At 42.0% G+C, this 24,906-nt stretch overlaps 1 protein-coding gene across 6 annotated transcripts in view; it reads left to right on the forward strand.

Moving 5' to 3' along the window:
* The window catches only part of TMEM106C (transmembrane protein 106C), a 305,831-nt gene that overhangs the window by 218,862 nt on the left and 62,063 nt on the right, over positions 1-24,906 (forward strand). For all 6 annotated transcript variants that reach the window (XM_044083879.1, XM_044083875.1, XM_044083878.1 and 3 more), the window contains exon 4: positions 15,904-16,063. In XM_044083879.1, the coding sequence (XP_043939814.1) occupies positions 15,904-16,063 (160 nt within the window). The remainder of the gene's footprint in view (positions 1-15,903; positions 16,064-24,906) is intronic.

Genomic DNA, 24,906 nt, shown 5'->3' on the forward strand with positions numbered 1-24,906 from the left:
AGAGAGACATAAAGTCATAAAATACCTTTATCTGCAGGCAGAAATGAGAGCTATGTGGAAGAAAGATACAGAGTTCCAATAGTAGTAGGATCAACTGGTCTTCTAAAATATAATTTGCAATCATATTTAGATACCTTACCAATTTATGTAACATTGTACGAATTGCAGAAGGAGTCATTACTGGGCACATTGTGGGTGCTGCGAAAAACACTTTTGGCTGACATCAAAGAGTGAAACAATACTAATCATACTTTGACTTAGGAATGGGATCCATTCCCGTCATGGTATTAGAAACCCAAAAGACTTGGAGAAATTAAAAACATCAGAAACCAACTTTCACAAATGGAGGAAGATGAGGAGCAGACTTTGGAATTTGAGAGTGGCTTGGAACACACATTAACGGTTTGGTGTAATGTGACCCTTCCCACAAACTCTTGCGAGAATGGCTCACAAATGTTCTAGTTTCAAAAATAGTATAATTCCCTGGTGGGTTAATGGCCTCATATGGCCATCCCTTGTTTTGCTTGTAGAAAATGCAGGTATGATGACTATGTTTTGCCTTTCCTTGTGCTTATATTGAGAAAGTGCATTTTGCCTCTTATTGTCTTGTACTGATTTACTTTCTGAATTCATTATCTAGCTGGCTGTTGGACAAAGTAATTCATTTCTGCACTGTAATAAGCACTTGTTTTCTCATCGAGTTTATTGGATTTTTCTTCTAGTGCACTGGGACACACCCTGGTCTGTCTAGATTGAGGAAACACTTGAGATTTCTGTATGTAGCTTTATTGGCTGAAGAGCTTATTAATTAGCGTATCTTGTTTTTTAGTGCCTTTATAAATTCTGTACAATTGAGTGGCACTTGACTTGTTTATACAAAGCAAAGTACTTTTATTGAATAATCACACTTTTTTTAGCTGTTTAAGGTGCACTGCTCTATCCATATGTTTGTTTGTAGTAGCACTGAACTCCGGACACACACTGAGGACTTGGATTATTCATCTAGTGACTGTGGGTGTTTACCTCATCTTTCTGAGTTGGGAATCCCACAAAAGGGCGAAGTATTTTTTTTCTTTGCACTTCTCTTATATACTGTGGCTGTACTTCAGCAGTTTAAAAAAAAAACTGTACTGTTTGCTACTGCTTTTCAGTGTATTTTACGACTGCATTTGTTTCACTTTGACTGTATTTCACACCCCCTGCTGCTTTTACTTAATTTAAGAGAAAAATCTGTTTCTGCTGTTTTGTTCTGTTGCTGTTATTAATTTCAAGAAAAACTGTGCTGCTTTTTACACTGTTGATTATTTCATTTAAAAAAAAAATATAGCCTGCTTTTTTCTGTTGTTTCATTGCACTTCTGTTGGCCTTAGTATAGGTTGGATTCAGACCTGCTGAATTCTGTTCTGTTTGTATATTGAGCACTAAAAATCAGGACATCTTTTTTGGGAGACGCCCCCTTGTACCGTCATGGCAGGAGCATACAGTAGGACTCCCTAATTGAAGGTTACAGGTTCAGGGCTCAGTTTGAGCATTTTCATTGGTTTCTTTGTATTAGCTGCTTTGCTCTTGTTTGCATGAAGTACACCATTGTGCACCACCACACAGAGGGGGTAACTCTTGGCAGTTAAAGATGCAAAAGTGCTAATACAAGTATTTTCCATTAGAAGCTGCTGCTATCTAGCAGAGCAGTTCTTGAATAACTCTCACCTGTTCAGTGAACAACCCAGAAGAGATTTTATCTCTTACCATTTAACACCAGAACCTACAGATCCTCTCTTTTTTTATAGACCTCCTACTGTACACCCTAAAACAGTTCCCTGCCTGATACCCCATCTTTTTCTCCTTATCTGGTGAGATACCACACCTTACATTATGGACTGTCAGTTTCCCTCTGTTTCTCCTGCCAGCCTGGTGGACATGAGGTTTCTGAGGCAGTTTAGCAGCTGCCTCATGTACACTGACAACCCCTTACTCCTAAATCACTCAAGTACAATTTGCGAGAGATGCTCCTACATTAAGAATCTGGAATCACTGCTCTCTCATGCCAGAACAGCAACATTAAACAGGTTGTTAGCTGACAAATGACGACTCCTATTCATAATATGCACCCAACGCATAAACCTTCATATGCAGAGGTACTCTCCAGTAACCTACCTAAACACCAGAGGCCTCCAAAACACAAACCTGCTACACATACACAACACCCAAAGCACCCAATACACATAAAAACACCTGTGTCTCACCAAATAAGCCCTTAAGGCAATGCACAACTATTCCAACATTTTTAGTTATAGGTGACTCTATAGTGAGACATGCAAACGCCACAATCACCAGTTTGAACAAGATGAAGGTTATGGTCAGCTGTCTGTCTGGTGCAAGAATTCGCCAGATCACACATGCACTCAAGTCTGTCGAAAACAAGTACTGTTATGACACTGTCATAGTTCATATTGGTGTGAACGACTTGAGATGTACCTCTCTGGACTATATGAAGAAAGACATGATTGAGCTCTCTGAATATGTGTCCCAGATGGGCATGCCCTAGCTATGAGCAGCATTTTACCCTCACCTAGGATGATACCACAATATAAACAGGAAATGATTGAATTCAGTAATTAGCTTAATTTCTGGTGTCATTCTAAGGAGCTCCAGTTCCAGTCCATCTGAGACAACATGGTGGATAGACCACGTTGCTTTGCCAGAGATGGTCTTCACCTGGCACCTCTAGGTTTCAGTCTGGCTAAGGCACTTGCCTTCCCCATAATGTTTTTTAGGCAAGGTCACAACAACAAAATTCCTGAAGTGAAAATGTCAAACACAAAGAAACCAAAGGTCATGCTGCTAAATGCTGAGAATTTAAATCAGAAACTGCACTCTCTGGAAGCACCCCTTAAACTGGAAGATGTTGACATCTGCACAGTCATAGAAATCTGGATCAAAGCTGCAGAAAGTACCCCAGCTTTGCAAGGCTACAATGCCTTCCTTACTTTCAGACCACAAATTGAAGGTGGGTGAACCAAAGGAAGTGGAGTACCTATCTTCATTAAAGATAATTACACCTCTAGACTGGTTAGACAAGAAAACTCTATGGAGCTACTCCAAGTCCAAATTACCGTGGGGTAAGATATCCCTTCGGGTCATTGTCAGTTACAGGTCCCCTTCCATAAACCAATATTCCCACACAGCTTATTTAGACCTGCTTGGTACAATTAAGGTACAACCTAACACCCTAGTCGTGGGTTCAACTATCCAACTACTCATGTTGTCCAAGGCAAAAAACAAAGCCTCTATGGGGCCAGATGAGACCAGATGACATCCCAGGCTGTCTTCTAAACAGGCTAAAACATGAACTAGCATCACCACTAAGTACCATTTTCAATCATAGCCTAACTACAGCCTTTGTTCCTGTGGAATGGAGAACAGCAACAGTTATTCTTCGTCACAAAGATGGCCTAACAACAGACCCAAGGAATTACAGAGCCATAAGTCTGACCAGCCTCCTCTTTAAGGCCATGGAACGTATCATTATGGACCTCATAAATAAAGACATTGGTTAGCTCCAAACTCTGGATCCTACCCAATTCGTCTTCCCGAGGGGCAGATCCTACCTGTTAGCTGGTGGATTTCTTTGAAAATGTGACTATGGCCATTGACGAGGGCAAATCTGTGCACATAGCATACCTCTACCTGGCAAAAGCTTTCAATGCAATCCCATATTCAGGCATTATCAATTAACTTAGCAAACTGAATATAAACCCCTTCATTGTAAGATGGGTTGCCAACTGGCTCACAGCCTCCATGGGACCAGATGGCATTCCAGACTGTGTTCTTAATGTTCTAAAACAAGAGCTAGCTACTCCATTAGGCAGTTTATTCAACCACAGCCTGTGTACTGGCTTTATCCCCATTGGATGGAAAATGGTGACTGTTCTCCCCATCCCCAAGCGTGGCTTGGCAATAGACACTGGAAACTATAGACCCATAGGTTTAACCAGCCTCATCTGTATGGCAATGGAATGAATCATCATGGATCTCATAAATAAGGATATAGGTGACCTCCAAACCCTGGATCTGTCCCAGTCTGGTTTTGTCAAGGGCAGGTTATGCCTGCTAAACCTGGTGGACTTCTTTGAGAACATGACCAGAGCCATAGATGAAAGCAAAGCTGTGCACACAGCCTATCTTGACTTGGCCAAGGCCTTTGACATTTTCCACATTCAGTTATCATTGATAAACTAACCCAGTTAAATATCAACCCCATGTTGTCAGGTGAGTTGCAAATTGGCTCACAGATCGATCGACAATCCTCAAAGTGGATCCTACCCAATTCAGCTTCCTGAAGGGCAGATCCTGCCTGTTAAATCTGGTGGATTTCTTTGAAAATGTGACTATGGCCATTGACGAGGGCAAATCTGTGCACATAGGCTGGTCAGACTTATGGGTCTATAATTTCTTGGGTCTGTTGTTAGGCAAGGGTCAGTGCTGGGCCCCCTGTTTGGCATATACTTCCCAGAAGTCCAGGCCAAAACAGAGAGGCTGTGGTTATCGAAGTTTGCAGATTACAAATTAGTGCTATCACTGCATCCCCCTAGCAGTGTTAGCATACTTAAAAGGGGGCTTACACAGACCAATGATTGGTACCAAAGCCATGGTCTAAATGCTAAAAATGCATCATTATTCCCTTTGGTGAAATAAATGTCCCTGCTGATTATAAAATAAACAATAATACCCTAAGTACCAATTCAGTAGTGAGAGACCTGGGAACACAAGTTGACTGTGACCTCAACTTTGACCACCATGTGTCTACTGTTGTAAGGAAGGCATTCTACATCACTTACCTGATTAGCAAAGGCATTGCTTCACAAGCAAAGGATATTCTAACTCACCTGTACTCCTCCCTCATCAGATGCCTGCAGCAACTTGAGAGACCTCAGAGATTTCTAACTCAGAAAATTCAGGGTCTCCAGAACATGTCTTATATGGACAGACTGAAGTCACTGCACAACTGTAGTTAGTAGCATAAAGATCTGGTTTACAAGGTTATCTCTGACCTAAATTTAATGGAAATGCTGCATATCCATAAGTCAAATGGGACTAGATTCACCCATTCTAGGGAACTCAATCTAGCCAGCGACGTAAACATGTCCTGCTGGCTAGACAGATACATCTCTCAGAGGTTGCCATTCCTCTGGAATAGGCATTTCAGTCTGTATCAAGCAGAGCACCTCCATGACCCTGTATAAATGTAACCTGGATGACAGGATGTGAAACCATAAATTTCTGCCGGGGATTGTCCCAGCTTCTCTCATGGACTTAGGTAGCCCTTGCTAGAAAAACCTTGGGCATAGATGATATCTCTCATCTAGTATAATATTGGGATTTAATGACTAGGCTTGTAAAGACCCTCAGGTCAATAGCCTAGTAACATCCTATGAATCTGTGAACCTATGCTGTCCTACAGGTGGTGCATTTGCAATGGACAGCTTCATGGCAATGCATCTCCACCTATATTCCAGAATTGTCTTCCTGTCAGTAATGCCAGATGTGAGAAATAGGTGGAACTTCTGCAGCAGAGATCATTGGCTAGACTCATGGACCCTACTCATCAGTTAAGTTTAGGCTGCTGTCAGAATGAGTAATGTGAGTCTTTAACATAAACTGTTATATAATCTCAGATGTTCATGTTTGACTGTTGCAGTCCTGACTAGTGGGATTTTCCACCATGGAAACCCTTGACTGGCCCAAATACTAGAGAACAATCTCCCTCCAACAGCCAGCAACACCCTGACTGATGTCACTACTCTTGGGTATAAGGGGAACCAGCTGACATTGTGATCTCAGTTCTTGCCATTGGAGCCTGAAGCAGAGAATCAGTCAGTGCATCTGTCAGTTTGCACCAGAGAGAAGAATTCTGAAAGCTATATACCCTGTTGGAGAACCGTAGTCCGCATGTTATGATGTCTGCTGGTCGATCTGAAGCCAAATTTTCTAACTGTAAATGGGAGAAAGAAAAATGCCCCAGGCTTAGGACATTGGATGACATCCACTTGCTGTTAGCCAGTCCTCCCAGGCTTATTATCGCTGAAGAAGGTGAGATGCTTTTGCAGCCCCTTCCTCAACTGAGGTGGTGGCGCAGGCCTCTGTTGAGACTCATTGGGAGTCTGATATGCCATCTGGTCCCTTGACATCTGTCCAAACCTTTAGAACTCAGTTCATCGGTTTGGTCTGGGACCACCTCGAAGGTCTCTGCTTCCGACGACATCAGTACAGCCAACTATACATGGCACCAGGTCTTGACAATGACCACTCTTCCCAGGGAGATGGATGTCCATGCTTCAGACATCACCAGGCCTAAATCAATAGCTATTCCCAAGAAAATGGCTTACTGTCAGCCCCAGCCAAGGCTTACTGGTTCCGACTCACAGGCTTATCAGGAAGACTTTGTTAGATTGGTGGAGGACTGAATTTCTTATTAGAGGTAGGCAACCCCCTTCTGAATCTTCCCCAGGAAAAAGAAAAAGGGGTCCCCACCCAGAATTCCCTTCTGACTCCTTTGCATCAAATGAGGATTCTGACCAAGGAGGATTCTGTTTTTAAAGAGGGCCCTTCCATGGCATCCTTTGAAGACTTGAATTCTGAGGAGAATCTGGCGTCTGCTTCTCCTCCTGTGGATCTATTTTTTGGGGAAACACTGCACACTTTGAGGGAAAATTTCCTGTGGGAAGCAGAGGATTAACCCCAGTCCAAAGATAAGGTCATTTTTCAATTTCCCAAAACATGAACCCCTTACCATCCCACCTGTTTTGGAGGTTGTAGATGATGTCTTTCAGAACTCTTCTTTGAAGCTAGACCCCTTCCCTCCTGCCCCTAGAAAACCTGACAGGTTTTATATGGTTTTGGATTGTCATAAGCATCTCTTCAAGAATCCTACAGCTGATGCAGAGGTTGTGACCCCTGTCCCCAAAGGAGCTAGAGCAAGCTCCTCTAGATATTTTTTGCCCGCATATAAAGAAAGCAGGGCCCTGGATAGATAAGGTGGCAGATGTATTAACTTTTTCACCAACTCTATATATGAGGGCATTAAACTACCAGTTCCACATGATAAAACACCAGTAGACTTTACTGGATCAAATGATACAGAAGCTTGTGACTTTAGAGAACAGGAGGCTCTCTAAGGAGTTACTGGACCTTGCAGTTACAGCTCCCAGGTTACAAAACATTCTCTCCACTGTGGGTATGGTGCTATGGAAGCCACCAGCAGAGCTGCAGCTACAGGCTGTGTCACTGGAAGATATGCATGGCTGAGGGATCAGTCCTTCCCAGAGCATGTGAGATCTAGCCATTTGGATGCCCTCTTGGACAAGGAATTCCTCTTTGGCCCCAAAGCAGAGGCTATGCCCCCCCCCAAAAAAAATGGAAGACAAGACCAAGTCTATGCAAACTTTTAAAGACTATCTGCAGGTACAACCCCCATGTTTCAGTAAGAATACCTTTCTAAGCATTGGTCGTTTCCCTCCCAGGCAAAGAAAGACGTGTAGGGAAAAGAGCCGGAGGCAGCACCAACAACTTGGGTAATAGCATTTAGAAATTTCTAGATCAGGGAGTTCTAGAGCACAGGTCCCTGGCAGGGAACAATCATGGCTCATCCATGCTTCCCCCTCCCTTCCCACTCCCAGACTTGGAAGAAGGCTAGCATTATTCCAAGGGAATTGGTCCCTCATTACTTCAGACCAGTGGATAATAAACATTATATCAAGGAGCTGAAAACTCAAATTCAAGCAGCCTTTGAAGCCATCATGCTGGCCGGACATTCCCCCAAACCAAAGGTCAGAGGTTGTTTCCGAAATAGAGATGCTATGTGGCCAGGGCTCAGTGGAAACAGCCCTAGAACACCAAAAAGGAAGGGGTTTCTACTCCAGACTTGTCCTAATTCCCAGGAAGAAAGGAACATGGCAGCCTATACCAAACCTGTCTGTGCTCAACCTATTCCTACAGGTTCCAAAATTCAAGATTTTGACCCTTCAGAAACATTTGCAAGTGATTTCTGCAAAGGCCTTCATGGTTAACTTAGATCTAAAGAATGTATAACTACATATTTCCATACAAGAACAGAACAAAGTTTTTTTGCAATTCATAGCAGGTACCAGGCACTATCTGCCCTTTGTTTTGTCTGCTGTTCCCAGGGTCTTCACAAAGTGTTTAGCCCATCTGATTGCCTTCTGGAAAACAAAGACGGTGCAAATTTACCCAATCTGAATGATTGCATTATCCAGGCTACAAGCTTGAGAAAGCTAAGCTCAGACTTAATGTTCACATAGAACATCTTAATTTCCCTGGGATTCACCATAAATCATCAAAAATCCCAAATGGACCCCTGAACCAGAATTGTGTTCTTTGGGGTCCTACTGGATTCTGCACTCCAAAGGCTTTCTTGCCTCTAGATAAGGTCTTCTTCCTCACTATGTACTTTCAAAAAAATCATAGTCAGGGATTAGCAGAGAGTGCCTCATGTCCTTGGGTGACATGGCTTCTTGTATCCTCATGATCCTTACTTCTGGCAGAGTTACACATGAAGAAACTCCACTGGCACCTCATAAATGTGTGGTGCCAGGAGTCACAACCACTCTCGGCCAAGATCAAACTGATTCCTTGCCTCAAGGAGGAATTTGCATGGTAGGCCACAGCTTGCTCCCTCAACCTGGGTTTTCCCTTCAGATTCACTCCCAGGAGCAAACACTGACCACAGATGCCTCAGAGGTAGCCTGAGGAGCACACTTCAACCACTCCCAGACCCAACAGAAGTGGGACCACAAGCTCAGAGACAAACACAAGTGTAAAGGAACTTATAGTAATCCAAAACGGTCTACTAGCCTTCAGAAATGAATGGAAACCATGGGTACTAATAGGGAGGATGGACAGTACCACAGTCCTGTGGTACATAGCAGGGGGAACTCACTCCTACCCCCTGCTGCTGCTGCTTTGCAGAGGATGTTTGGGAAACAGCACACTCCATGGAGTTGCACCTTTTGGCACAATACCTGCTACATGTAGACAGCCAACTAGCTGATCATCTCATTGGGAAACCTTTCTCAGCATAGCCAGAAAATGGAGAGATCCTCAGATAGACCTTTTCGCCACCTGGGGAAATACTCCATTGAAAACGTTTTGCTCTGAGGAAAAAATAAAATCAGCCTGAAGACAGATGCTTTCTCTTTCCTATGGACAGCCATCTTTAACTATGCATTCCCTCCAATATCTCTGCTCCCCAGGTGGTCTTAAAGATGAGGGAAGAGGGTCCAAGCGTGACACTTGTAGCCCCAGACTGGCCCAGATAGCATTGGTACTCTCTGCTACTCAGCTTAACCAACATAAAACCATGATAGCTGCCACAGAGATTAGACCTTCTGATACAGGATAAGAGAAACATCGTGCACCCCAACCTGTGGACCCTCAAATTATCAGCTTTGAGGATACCTTAACATCTTGGAGGGATCCTATCCTGGACAATCAGGTTCAGGACATCCTAAGGCCAGAAGGCCTAGCAAAAAGACTAGGAAATCCTCCTCAGCTAGATGGAAGAGATTCTCCATTTGGTGTGGGCAACATGCTCAGAATACCCATCTAGCCAAGATACCAGTCCTCCTGTCCTATCTGGCAAGTCGCCTTGACAAAGGCTTGGCTTACTCCTCCTTAAACATTCATGCCTCTGTTATCTCAGCTCACAACTCTGCCCAACCTCCTATCCTTTCTCACCCTCTTATGAAATAGTTTCTTAGAGGGTCATCCACATCAGGCCACCCAGAAGGCCTACAGCCTCACCCTGGGACCTTAATTTTGCTCTGGAACAACTTACTTTTCCAACATTTGAACAAGCTGCCTCCACTGACTTTAAATTCTTGACATGGAAGACTGCCTTCTTGTTAGCCATCAATTCTGCTAGAAGGGTTTCTGAACAGCAGGCACTCATGTCAGTGGAACCTTTCCTCATCTTCTACCTGGACAGTCTCTCTCAGGACTAACTCCTCCTTTATGCCCAAGGTGGTGGCAATTGCCTCATTAAATCAAGCTGTACATTTGCCTACCTTCTTCCACAATGGAGAAAGAATTCTTCATTCCTTCAATTTGCATAGGCAGCTATGTTACTACCTTGACAGAACAAAGACTTTTGAGAAAATCAGACCAGCTGTTTGTGGCCTTTACCACCAGTTCTAAAGGGAAAACAGTTTACAAGCAGGCCATTTCTAAATGTATCTCACTTTATCTCCTTTTGTTACAGCCATCATAGTAAGACACCACCTGATACTGTCAGGACTCTCTCCAGTAGGTCAACTGCTGCCTGTACTTCCTTCCTTAAAGGGGTCCCTACCAAAGACATCCTGGAAGCTGCTACCTGATCTTCGGTGCATACCTTTACCAAAATTTACCATCTATCAGCCTTCTCCAAGTCGAGCATCTTGCAGTGCATCCTCACCTGTCCTTAATCTACCATCCTGTTTTATTCTCAGCTTTGAGAATCATCCCACAAGTCAGGACTGCAGCAGTGAAACATGAAGAACATGGCACACTTGCATATACTTACCATAAATGTAGATGCTTGAGTGTATTCACTGTTGCAATATTTTTTCCCTCCCTTCTTCCCCCAGGCTACAGGGTAAGCTTGAACAAGATTCTTCTGTAGTCAGGGGGTTCCTCCTCTTGCCATCTAGGGGGCAAAAAAATACTGAGATCATGATATCGGCTGACTTCCCTTATACCCACGTCTACTGATGTAGGTCAGGGCATCCTCCAGCTGTTGGAGGAGGGAGATTTTTCTCTGGTATTCAGGCCAGCCAAGGGCTTCAACAGTGGGAAATCTCACAAGTCAGGACTGCAACAGTGAATATATTCGAACACCTACATTTATGGTAAGTGTACACAACTGTACTTTCCTGCTCCTGGCAGTAGGAGGACTCCTTTCTGTTCACTACCTTGAGACACTGAACTATACACTGTTTGGTCCTCATTTTGTCAGAAGACACAAAATCAGAAAGAAATTAGAAAGCTGCTAAGCATACAGTAAATAAAAATTCAAGTTTTTTTGTCCACATTTCTGACAATTGCTTGGGTAGGGCAGGTTCATATGAACAATTCCTTAGAGACAAAGCAGATGTGAAATTAACTGTGATGATGAATTTTCAGGAAGTCTATGAAAAAGTTTAATTGCTGTAGAAAGTTAGGATCTTGTTTTATATCAGTTCTGATGGAATATGTTTAGTTCAGTGGTAATTAAACCAGAGAATATATTTAGCTAATTTATTTTTCCTTATGGTGTTTCATCAATGTGTGTGACACCACTGATATTCATATATGGGTTGCTCAGCCCAAGATGAACCCCCTTTGTTCATTTTTCAGATAGTTTCTTGAAAATTTCAGTAAATTAAAATAGGTTCATAGGTTCAAACTATGCTAAAGGCCATCAGGGTGTTTACAAGCCTAGCTGTGAAACCCGACCCATTTTTCTCCAGAGTCCTTTGGCCACCTATATAGTGGGTTGTTAGTAAGGAGGTAGTGAAGGTGTGTGTGTGCATGCGTGTGTGCCTGCATGTGTGTGTGTATGTGTGTGTGTGTGTGTGTCAGCTGGGGATTAATTTACTTACTGTTGACCTCTGTCCATCAGAAACATGAGGGCCAGACCAGTGGTGGATTTCTGAATTCTCATCCAATGATCAAGGTTTTCTTTGAACAGAGTCAGGCATTAACTCTGCTTCACATACAGTAGATGGGGAGCTTATTCCATGGTATAGGGATACTTTGAGACATGCCAGTCTCTCCAGCAGATTCTGTTTATGTTGCAGACAAAGTTTTTAGGTCCTTGGATCTAGTGTTTTTCGTTTTTGTCTTGTGGATGTGCAAGAGATCTGTCAGAGCTGGATCTGAGGACACCATATATGCTAGGCATAAATCACTTCTTAGTAACCTGTAGGAGACTGAGTACAGAAATATGACCTTAAGGTGATCAGTGTAGGACAGGATATTCATACCCTGGATTCTTCAGTTGAGGAGCCCTTGTGTATTCCAGCTGTTGCAAGTGCCTGGCTAGGTACATGCCAAAGGACATTGTACTCAGTGATGGGTCTGATAAGGGCTGAGTAGAGTGGTACTATTACTTCTTTGGACCTGGATGCCATACTCTTGTGTATGAGATGGATGAGACAGAATGATTTTCTTACAATCATGGCTATGCCTTGGTCAAATCCCAGATTACTGCCTACCTATGTTTCTAGATCTCTAACTATCGGGTCAACTCTTAGGGGTGTTTTATTGATGAAGTAGTTAGCTTGGGTGGATGCTTTCCCAAAGGACACTATAATGCATTTCTTTGCATTTAGTTTTAATCCATGTTTTTTGCACTATTCATTTATTTGTGCTAATGCATCTTGTAAATGTTGATGTCATGGGAGGGAACTCTATTCACAGTCATCTGCAAACCTGGTGAGCCAGAGGCCTTTGATATTACCCTTGACTTTCAAGAAGTAGATGTCAAACAGAAACGGGCCAAACATAGAGACCGAAAGTACTCCACAGGTGACTGGTCACTTGGTGGAGGTGGTCTTCACTGATCCTGACTTCTTGGGTCCTATCTGTGGCAATCTGGCAATCCAGCAAATTATGTAGGGATTTATGCCTAGTTCTGAGAGTTTGTGAATAATATCTGAGTGGGAGTATTGTATCAAATGCCTTGGCCAGGTCAAAGTAGGTGGTGTGCACCAGTTTCCCCTTATACATAAACATGGTGACCCTCTCAAAGTCTACCAGGTTAAGTATGCAAGACATTCCTTTAACAAGGCCAAACTGGAATGGGTCCAGTGTCTATAGATTGCCTGTGGACTATGAACAAGGATGATTGTTGTAGCTCGCCATTCATCTGGTATATAACCAGTTTTGAGGTTGTAGTTGAAGAGTGACTCAAGTGGTCCTCCTAGGTCATATTTTATGATATTTAGGAAGCAACCGGGGATATTGCTGGGGCCCATTGAAGCAGTGATTTTTGGCCTTAGTGAGCACTTTCAGAAGCTGCTCCCTGTTGATAGTTGGGGGACATACTAGAAGGGATTTCACAGTTGGTAGTGGGGGTGGGTTGAAGTTGGAGCTAAATTTATCACCCAGTAGATTTGCTATGTCACTATAGTCAGTGAAAGTTGTGTCATTTACCACTAGTTTTGCACACTATTGAGTATTACCTTTAAAACTCCTGACATAACTGAAGAAGGCTTTGTGATTCTCCTTGGCCTGTGAGGCTACCTTGACCTTTGTAATACCTTGTAATATGCCTTACTGGACTTTATTAGGCTACTTAGTCTCTTATTTAGTTGAATAAGAGAGCTATTGTCTCTATGAGAGTTGCCCTTTCTGATTTTGGTCATGACGTTTTTATTTTGTTATATAGCCTGTTAAGGTAAGATTTATTTTTTGGTGGTAGATCTGGGCTTACTTTTTGGCAGGTGCAGAAGCCTGAATGCAGCCATGTCTGTGTTTGTACAGGGTTTCTGTAAATTAATTCTGCATAGATATCTATGTTCTCTGAGTTTTCAGGAACCATGAATATTGACAAACTGTCTCTTAATAGGATGTATTTGCTTTATTATAATTCCTAACTGTTATGAGCGTGGTTGAGTTTCCTGGGTTGAATTTTATTTTGAAGGAGATAGCAGTGTAGTCTGACTTCACCAATGGGGACGTGACATGGGGTGTGGAGGGGGGGCAATCCACTCCCATGTTGGTAAGTAGTAGGTCCAATATGTTTGATCCTCTGGTTGGAGACTGCACTATTTGGTCCAGTGTGTTTGTATTGATGAAGTCATAGAAACAATGTGCCTGGTTTTAGTTACATATGATATGAAGTATTTGCATTTATGGGATGGTGAGTGCCTCTTGGATGTCTAGGTAAGAGTTGGTTGGACTTTGGGGTGGAATAATGGGGGCTCTGTGGTGTTAATGTGTGAAAGGGGTCTGTAGTGGAGAAATGTGTCTGTGAGATGGATGTGGAGGAACTGGCATCATCCTGTTAGTATTTGTTACTGTTTGTATAACATACTAATACTTTTTCCACCTTTAGCCCCTTGGCCTGTGCTGTTTGTGCTGTTTGTCTTTTAAATAGTTTTAAACCAACAATTGTGATGCACCACAGTGGGAAAAAATATTTAGTATTTCCAAACCCGATCTCGAGGAGCTGGTGTTTTTAATTTACAGGGGGGGGGTTTGGGGTGGATCCCCCCACATGGGGGTACAGGGGGGTTTGCCCCCCTGCAGAAAGGTAGTGAAAAGTGTGTTTATTACTTTGGTGGTATTTTAGGTGGAGGGATGTTATTTACATGTGATTTGTAGGCTTTGAAGTTGTGATGCAAAGTTTCAATGTTATGAAATTCAAGATTGAGTTTGACATTATGGGTTTTAGATGTTATGGTCTCAGTGTTTCTGTAAATTAATTCTGCATAGATATCTATGTTCTCTGAGTTTTCAGGAACCATGAATTTTGACAAACTGTCTCTTAATAGGATGTATTTGCTTTAGTATAGTTCCTAACTGTTGTGAGCGTGGTTGAGTTTTCTGGGTTGAATTTTATTTTGAAGGAGATAGCAGTATAGTCTGACTTCACCAATGGGGACGTGACATGGGGCGGGGCGGGGGGGGGCAATCCACTCCCATGTTGGTAAGTAGTAGGTCCAATATGTTTGATCCTCTGGTTGGAGACTGCACTATTTGGTCCAGTGTGTTTGTATTGATGAAGTCATAGAAACAATGTGCCTGTGAGTTAGAGGTAGTGTTTCACAGACTATAGAGGGGTAGTTAGTCTGCCATGAATAGGGTATTTGGTTGGATGGTGAGTGCCTCTAATAGGTCTAGGTAAGAGTTGTGAACTTTGTGGGTCATAATGGGTGAAATGTGGCTGGCTAGTGCATGATAGGGAACATTGTCTGTAGAGAATTGTATGTGGATGAACACCAGGGCATCATCCGGTTTAACCAACCTAGAGTTGTATTTGTTACTAACATAGGTTGAGACACCTCCACCTTTAGCCCCTGTCTCTGGTGCTGTTTGTCTAAATGATAGTTTTAAACCAATTCTTGGTAACAGCACAGATGCACTACAGTGGGGAAAAATATTTCCTAACCCCACTGTAGTGCGATCTTGGAGCTGGTGTATTTAATTTACAGGGGGGTGGGGGTGGGGGTGGGGGTGGATCCCCCCACATGGGGGTACAGGGGGGTTTGCCCCCCTGCAGAAACGTAGTGAAAAGTGTGTTTACTACTTTGGTGGTGTTTTAGGTGGTGGGATGTTATTTACATGTGATTTGTAGGCTTTGAAGTTGTGATGCAAAGTTTCAATGTTATGAAATTCGAGATTATGAGTTTGACGTTATGGGTTTTAGATGTTATGGTCTCAGTGTTTTGAGCTTCGATGTTATGAACTTTAGGTGTTTTGAAGGGGATCCATAGCTATATATATATATATATATATATATATATATATATATATATATATACATACAATACAGGCACACACAACATGCAACCTTTATTAAATTTTGCTCATGCACCATATAACCTCCATTAAGTCTTGCTTATTAATGCATACAATTGCTCAGTTAACTTTTAGTACTGAGGTTCATGTTGAGCACAAGAAGATGTACTTAGGATGTAATGTGTAGCGTAGTTAGTTCTTTATTGATTGCTTCGCTACCTACATAATGCAGTGCAGGACATTTGTGTTTTATGTCTCTTTATGCATAGTCTAGCTTTTTCATTTCTGCATCAAAAGCTTGTGATAGTCTTATAAATAAATAAAGCTATTGCTCTGACTGTTTCCATGCTTTTACTGTGCAGCAGGTTATCAAAGAACTATTTTTTTTCTTTTGGCTTACAGGAAATTATACGTTCTCCTTTCCGTTATTGCCTGCATATTGATATCTGTTCTTGTGGCGTTCTTCTCGTTCCCACGAGCGGTGCTAATAGAGGGCAATGGTTTTCAGAGTGCACAAGTCAGGTTAGACAAGAACAGCTCACAAGTTTTCATCACCCTGATGGTAAGGAAAATAAACTATGAATTTCTGAGTCCCTCTGCTGTATTTCCTTATCTCCTTTAAGTGAATACCTAATGTTGTGGCAGTTGTATGATTGTTTGCTCCTTATTTTCTGACTAGGTTTAGCTGTGATAAGCCTGCTGTTTAATAAACCTGCAAGGCATGTTTCCCTTTTCTGTCTGAGAAACAGGGCTACCAGGCATGCAGACAGTACAACTGTTTTGGTGTAAAACTAGTTTTGTTGTGAAGTGATGTTTTTCACTGATAACAAAGTTATAACCATGGTGATATTTTGAAGAACAATATTATCCTTCTTTTGGTCTGTTTTTGGATACTTGGTGTACCTTCTCGCTACCGCTTCCAGCCTTTATTAAAAGTGTCCATGACCGGAAGATAAATTTCTTTATTCGGTCTCAGCTTTGGGTGCCTCTTTACTTAGCATACTCCTGCCTCACTCTTTCTGCATCAAGACATGTGCCTTACATTTCCTACTTTGCCATGTTACACCTACTATATTATTTTGTTTTAGCAAGCTGAAAGTTTTGAAGTTTTTCATTGTGTTGTATTAAATTTGGTCTTTTCTGGCCAACAGTGTGCATTTATGTCACGCTGTACTTAAAATATTACTAGTTGTCTGTTAGTAATTATGAAAGCAAACAATATTTCAATATGCACTTAATACTTCAAAAAACATGTGACTTAGAAACTATTTCATGACATCAGGTGAAACCTTAAATGATGTTGATATTTGCAGTGTAATCTGTGCATCTTGAAAGATATTCAGTGTTGTATTGCTAATTATGCAATTAAGGATGTTTTCATATTTCTGTCTTCTTCTTCTTTTTTCGGCTTTTCCCAGTTAGGGGTCGCCACAGCAGATCACCTGTCCGCTCATGATTGGCAGTGGAGTTTTACAGTGTCAAGTTGCCAGCCCGGCGCCCAACCTTCCACAGAAGGCACACACGCACTCGCACCTAGGGCCAATTTAGAGTGTCCAATCCACCTACTGCATGTCTTTGGGATGTGGGAGGAAACCGGAGCACCCGGAGGAAACCCACGCGACCACAGGGAGGACATGCAGACTCCGCACAGAAGGCACCCCACCCGAGGATCAAACCGGAGAACACTTGCACTAGGAATTTCTTGCTGTCACATTAAAGCTTATGTTTGGCTATCAAAAAAGTTCTAACAAAATAGGACTAGATTGTATATTTTTCATTATACAGTGACTGGCCATTAGCATTCAAAAAGTAGCACATTGATTGGTCAGCCCAACCAGCATGGCAGTTGTAAAATCTGAGCATATACCAGTTAAAAAAGGTCCTGTCACCTTGACATTCTTCCATTAAAATATGCAATAAAAAATTACTTTTCTTTCATTTTTTTTTTTTTTTAAATAAACTCACAAAACTGGAGACTCGAATGAGAGAGATGGTACAGAGAAAAATAAAAGGATAATCGGGTACTGTATGCAAAATTCTCTGCCCAGTCTCTCTTGTACGTTGAAAGCCTCCAGGTTTCTTTTTTTTTTAACTTAAAAAAAAAAACAAAAACAAATGGAGATCTTCTGTTCTACGTTGGCACTGGTGTACTATGTAAGCATGGGAACGCAAGTCCCATACGCTTGCGCAGTACATCAGCAGTGCACCAAGCTACCAAGGAAGAAGCAGAAGAGCACTGTGGTGCAGTTATACAAAGTTATTTAAGAAAAGGAAGTCATTTTTTTCTTAAATAAGGTCATTGTATAAATAGTAATAACTGACTCTGTGGTGTGGTATATTCAAGATTTACCCATGATTGGCTTTGTTTAATCACTTTGGCTTCACCGTGGGTAAATCTTCAATATACCACACCCACGTCATTGGTTATTGCTATATGATATGACAATTTGTTTGTGAAATTTAAAAAAACTATAATTCTTGGCTTATGTTCATTCTAATATATTACAATATTTATGTAAAGACTGTGAATGCACTGTAAATAATACTTCTTACTGTTACCATTGCTATTTGCACAATTTTAATAGTTTCTATTGTTCAGAAAATATTTACATTTGTTTATCTCATGCTTTTTATGTTCATTTTACTGCAAATACTCTAGAATGCAAGGATGGATGTAGGCTGCTAGGGGTATGATTCCACACTATGTAGGTGTTAATAGTTAATTTTTTGGAATAATATAACTTCTACTAGATATTGATTCACTAGCATCTCCTGTACTAAGCTGTATTCCTTAAACCCTTCCTCTGTTTGTGTTTAATATACTTTTTTTTTACTTTGCTGTTGCTAGCTAAACTCATTGGATAACCAGATACCTTTAACATCATCCTTTTTGTGCTTCTGACCATAAAGCTGATCAGTCCACCACTATCCTGTCTTCTGTTAACCTGATTATTTAATTCATGTGTTAGTCTGCATCCATTATGATGTCCTTCCATATCACTGTTGCAACATTCTTTACAAAAATGATATCCTGCCAAGGATAGGTGAACACCTGGCCAGCATACCAAAACCTTAACTCTCTCCAGACACCATACATCAGATGCATGTTCCCCATCTAGGTCATGGGATAGATAAGTGACATACAAGTGCCTAATCTTTAGAACTTTACCACCAGTCTGAGCACTAATTTTTGAATTAATTGTGCATATCATTTTTCTTTTTACTACAGCTTCCAAGCCTTCAAAAGATAAGTGCCCAATTAGGGTCTCTTCCTCCCTTTTTCCCCTTTATAGGCACACAGGCTCATAGGAGGTTACTAGGCTAATGGCCTTAGGGCCCTTACAAGCCTAGCCAAGAGTTTATCCCCAAAAAGGAACCTCAGTCAGCACCTGTCACCCCTGTCAGTGAGGGACACAGGTGGAACCCCTGGGATAAATTTGTGGTTTCCCATCCATTCAAGGTTGTGCTTGAAGAGAGTAAGTGAGATGCTCTGTTTAACGTGTATGGGAAGTCTATTCCCGAGATGGGGCAGCCTCTCTGAGACAAACCTGTCTCTCCATCAGGTTTTGTTAATGATTATTTTATTTTACACTTATTGACTGGATAGTCCGACTGGATCGATATCTATTTTCAGCGGTGGCCCGGGGAGATAAGCTCAAAGGAATAAAATTACATTAAATGACTGATGAGACATAATTACATATATGGTAGTTCTAACAAATACAAAGGTAAACATGAAAATACAGGATTACAGGATAAAAGTTACCCCTGATTGTAGACAGGAGAAATTTAACAGTAGCTAGTTAAATGGATACATCATCATATATTTGCATTTAGCCAGGCTTGTTGTAGTGGCATAGCCAGTTTAATGCCAGATGTTGTTTGATTTTCACTTTAAATTGGCCTAGGGAGGAGAGCAAAGTAATATCGGCTGGAAATATGTTCCAGGCTCTACCTGCTATGTTTGGAAGGAGGGCATTCCCAGCTGCATTGTAAATTTTAACTGTCTGAATTTGTAGTTTATTCGAGGATTTGGAGTAGTCTTGGATTGTTATGGGGGAGGATAATATGTTTGAGGGCTGGTGTATTGTCTGGGTTATAGAGGATTTTGTTAGCCATTTGTTAGCCATGATCAGCAGATTATATTGGATTAGATTGGGAAGTTCCAGCCACCCAAGCTGTTGGAGGTTGATGCAGTGGTGGGTTCTAAATGGCAGGCCTGTGGCGAACCTGGCAATGTGATTATGACAGGTTGAGAGTCTATTAAGTTCAGATTTGTTTAGATTGTAGAGAAGGGGGGAGGCATATAAAAGTGTTAAAAGAAGGTGGGAGCGAGCAATGGCCATCTTAGCTGATGGGGTAAGGAATGCCTTAAGTCTATAGAGTGACCAAAGTTTTTTTTATTGATTATCTTGATTGTATGACTCGCATGTAGGTCAAATTTAAACTTATTGTCAATAATAATGTCCAATAATTTTGTATGGGGGTCGGGGGAGATAACTGTTCCATCTTTTGCATTTATGGTAAAGGAGAAAGGAGCAGACTTTTGGGTTGGTGAGAATAAGAGCATTTTGTTTTTTTATGGGATTAAGTGGTAGCTGGCACTTGGAGAGCCAGTTTTCTATGGTATAGAAGGTAGACTGGGTAGCAGCCCTCAAGTCTGTGGAAGACGTAGCTGAGCAGATCAGTGTGGAGTCGTCAGCATATTGGATACAGCTGATGGTGGTAAGATGGTCGGCAGGTCATTAGAAAACAGTAGGGGTCCTAATATGGAACCTTGAGGTACTCCAAGGGTGTTTGGTAGCAGTTTAGAGAGCTTGTTCTGCCAGAGGACAGCCTGTTGTCTCCCATTAAGGTAGGATGTGAAGCAACAAAGGGCTTTAGAATCTAGCCAGAAAGTTTGCAGGGTACGAATCAGAAGTTGGTGATCGACCATATCAAACGCCTTAGAAAGGTCCAAGAAGAGGGCAGAGGATGTCAGATTTTTGTTACGGTTATTGTTTATTGTATTGGTAAAAGTCATTAGGGCTGAGGTTGTGATGTGGTGTGGACGAAAACCATGCTGGGTATCAGCTAAGAGGTGATTTTGGATTAGGTGGTTCATGAATTGTTTGTGTATACATTTTTCCATGATTTTTGCTAGAGGAGAGAGTATAGCTATGGGTCTGTAATTGGAATATTCAGTTGAGGAACCTCCTTTATGTAGTGGGATTACGTAGGATGTTTTCCATATAGTGGGAATGTTAGTTTCTGATATGGTGCAGTTGATTAGAATCAAAATTGGATAGGCAATGGCATCTGCTGCTATTTGCAGGTACTCAGCGGGGAGATGGTCAGCAGAGAATTTGGTGGGTTTTAATTTTTTGATCAATTTATGGAAAAGTGATGTGGACACTGGTTTGAAGCTAAATGTGAGATGATTTTTAATGGTGGTAATGTCAGGGTCAGGGGAGCTGGGAGGTAACTGGGTGGCTAGGGCTTGAATAGTTTTGGTAAAGAAAAACTATCTGCAACCTCATCTGGGGGTTTATCAGTGGTGGCAGCGGGGGTAGGTATAGATTTTTTCCAAGATGAAGTAGATTGTTCAGCCCAGCCCAGAACTTCTAAGGATTGTTCTGGTTAGCTGTCTGTAATTTACAGTAGTATTATTTTTTGTCCTGTAAGATTAGTCTTTTAGATTCATTCCTAACATGCCAGTATTTAACATGATCATGAGAGTCTTTAGTGGTGTGCCATGTAGTCCAGAGTTTATTTCTGCTGGTAATTTTTAGTTTAGACTCTTTGGAGAACCATGGTGTGGTTTTTCCTTTTGTTCACTTTAAGCGGGCAGGTGCATGTAGATCCAGAATTTTGAGAAATTTATTGTTAAAATAGGTAACTGCCTCCTCTAAGGGGAGGTGCATGAGTACAGACCAGTTAGAAGAGCTAAGTTCCAATTGGAACTTGGCAGGGTCAAGGTCTTTTTTTGCTTCTGAGTTTTCTGAGTTAGGGTTGTGGTGGACTAATGACTTTATGCTTAACTATGTAAGTGAGGAGGTGGTCACTTTGGGGGTTACTATTAATGAATATCCAGTCGAGTATACTTTCTTTTTGGTTGGGTTTACCTAGTTGGGTAGGGGTGTTTATGGTTTGAGTAAATGCATGCAGGTTGATGTGGGTAGATGGGGATTCTGTAGAAGAAGAAGCCCAGTCAATATTAAAGTCTCCTAGAATTAGGGTTAATTAACTGATAGCCAGTGAAGAGTGTCTTCAAGTGTGGTTACATTATTGCCTGGGGGAATATACATACAGATGATGTTGATGCTTTTATTTTTGTTGAGTTGCAATTTGGCGGCTAATATTTCAGAGTTATTAATGTCACATATTAGGTTCAGGCCTTTTGAGTGGGTTGTGAGTGAAGAGTTAGACTTGCCGATATGAAGCATCTCTAATAGGGCAGGGTCCGAGATTGCCTTATAGGCAAGACACAGATCACCCCTGTGCAATCTGTATGATGCCGAGTAGAGTGATAGTGATTTGAGCCTGTCTGCACAGGACAGGAGTTGGAGGCCATGGATTCTCTTTGTGAAGTATTTCAGTGTCCTTTCCAGTTGGTGCAAATGTTTAGAGAGGTACATCCCAAATTGGGCGTTATACACAATTATTGGTTTAATGAGGGAGTATAGAGATTTAATAACCTCTGTTTTTCTGGATGCAATCCCTTTACTTATGAGATGAACAAAGTAAAAGGCTTTTCTGACCACTGCCGCTACATGATGGTCGAATGTGAGGTTATCAACCTGAGTGACCAGGTCTCTCACCACAGGCTATGTTCTTAGGGGGTTGATTTTGATATGGTAATCAGTAGGGGTCATGTTTTTGCCAAATGGTATGATGACACATTTTTTTGCATTTAGCTTGAAGTCATGACTGTGGCACCAGTCATTAGTTGCTGTGAGACCCACTTGCAGTATGTCACCATCGTTTGGGGAGTCAGTGACAGCACCCAACCTACAGTCGTCATTAAACTTGGTCAGCCACAGGCCTTTTGTCTTTGCCTGTACCTCCAAGACATAGATGCCAAACAGTAGGGTCCCAGGACAGATCCCTGGGGAACTCCACTAGTGACAGGTCTGCTATCAGAGGTGGAGGTGTCTATTTTGACTTTGAGGGTCCTGTCGGTGAGCCTGTTGGCCACCCACCTGATGAGGTAGAGATTTACACCAAGTCTTGTTAGCTTTTCGATGATGTTCGAGTGGGCAATTGTGTCAAAGGCCTTGACCAAGTCAAGGTAAGCTGTATGTACTGACTTTCCCTCATCCAGGGCCTTGGTGACAGTCTCAAAGAAGTCAACCAGATTCAACAGGCAAGATCTGCCCTTGATGAATCTGAACTGAGTGGAGTCAAGTGCTTGGAGATTGCCTATGTCCTTGTTTATGAGATCCATAGTGTGCTCCATGGCTTTACAGAGCAGACTTGTCAAGCTAATGGGGAAATAGTTTCCAGGGTGAGTAGTGGCACCACCTTAATGCAAGGGGATGACAATGGCGGTTCTCCACTCTGCTGGAATTAAGCCAGTACTTAGGCTGTAGTTGAATAGGGTGCTCAATGATTAAGCCAGTTCTTTCTGGAGATGATGCAGAATACATCCTGGGATACTATCCAGTTCCGTGGAAGGTGTGTTTTTTGCCTTGGATAGGGCCTGTAACACCTGATCTATGGAAATGTGAGGTGTGGGACGAGTATCAGGGATGTTGAAAGGGCCTTTGGGGGAGGACAGGGGGGTGAAGTTTGTGCTGAACCTATCGGCTTGCAGATTGGCTAAGTCAACAGGATCAGTGTGAGTGATACTGTTAAGTACTAATTCGGAACAAGCCTGGGCCTTGCCACAGAGATTCCTGACATAATCGAAGAAGACGTTATGGCTTCCCTTTGTTATGGAGGCTAGTTTCAATTCATAATTGGCCTTGGAGGTTTTCACTAGTGATCTTTGCTTGCTGAGGCAAAGGAGGGAGTTTTTCCAATTTGGAATTTGCTCCCTTTTACCTTTGGACAACAGTTTCTTCCTTTTGTTGTAAAGCCTATTGATAGAGGATGTCCACAAACATGTTTCCTTTTCCCCCTTTAGTTATATTACCTTTTACATGTCATCCAGGAAAGGAAAGTGTGAGCGTGAGTGTGAGCGTGAGCGTGAGCGTGAGTGTGAGCGTGAGCGATCCAGTCTTGGATGGTCTGTTAGACATTTTCTTCAGCTTCCCAGATTTCTGACTCCCAGCTCACATGACAAGTTCAGTTCTTGAAGCTCAGATGTTTTTATATAAAAGCCCATCTTCTTATCCTGTTGTGAATTCCTGGGCTACTGTGAAGCCTTCTAAATTGCTGTCCTCATCCAAACTTTTACATTTGACAAGGACAGTTGAGCTATAGAAAGGTGTGGGGAAAAAAGTGCGCCACCTTAGCTTTCAGAGAACTAAACTACCAGACCCATGTGACTAGATATGTGCTACATCTTCTATACTTAGGGATGTTCTGTTTGATATGCGTCATTCAGAAGTCCTCTGCCATTTCACCTTTGAGCACCGTTTCCTAAGTAGGTCATCTCTATCTGCAAAATGTAGTTATGATGCTGCTGATGCTTCCTGTAGGAAGGTTTCATCAGGGTTGGTTATGAGGAGGTATTCCTGGTTGTGGCTACAATCCCTTCCTGAAGATGGTAAAGCTAAGTTGCTGGACTCCTTTAGACAACCAGAATCTTTTTGGCTCTGCTGCAGCTGAGCTTTTCAAGACCTTGCAGGATAAGGAGACTGTCATGCAAGATCTTAAGCAGATCATCCTTACTGCCAGTCTCAGGTTTTACAGAAATTACCCCTCTAAATTGTTCCTTTGTCTGGAGGCAGCAGACGCAACTTTCTGGGATGAAGAGGTCATCCAAGAGAGTTTTTCCCTAATAAGTCTTCTAATGGCTCTAAGGGTCAAAAGCCTTATTTTCCCTGTCAACTCTGCCACCATATGACATTCAATTATTTCTGCTCCGCTGCCAGATTCCTCTTGCCCTCAGATAGACTCTGTCCTGTCCAGTCCATCAATGCAAAAAAAAAAACAATTATTGGGTACTTCCCACCATTCAAACTGGCTTTTTCATGATTTTGAAGAACTTTCTCCATTTTCAGGCATTCTCCAACCTCCCCATTACAGTCTTCCTCACTTTTCTTCAATTCTACAAGTCCGTTTTGTTTAGGGAACCATTCAGCCAGTTCTGCTGTCTCAACAGGGCAAATAATTTTATGCCAGGATGTTCCTGGTTCCCAGGAAAGAGGTTCCTGCAGGCAAAATCTGGATCTCTCCTTTCTCAACATATTTCTGAAAGTTCCTTCTTTCAAGATGTTGCCTCTCCAGTCTCTTTTCTCCTTGTTGCTTCCTCAGGCT

Source organism: Protopterus annectens, chromosome 9.part0 (assembly GCF_019279795.1).
Source record: "Protopterus annectens isolate FY-2018-M chromosome 9.part0, PAN1.0, whole genome shotgun sequence".
Lineage (NCBI taxonomy): Eukaryota > Metazoa > Chordata > Ceratodontiformes > Protopteridae > Protopterus > Protopterus annectens.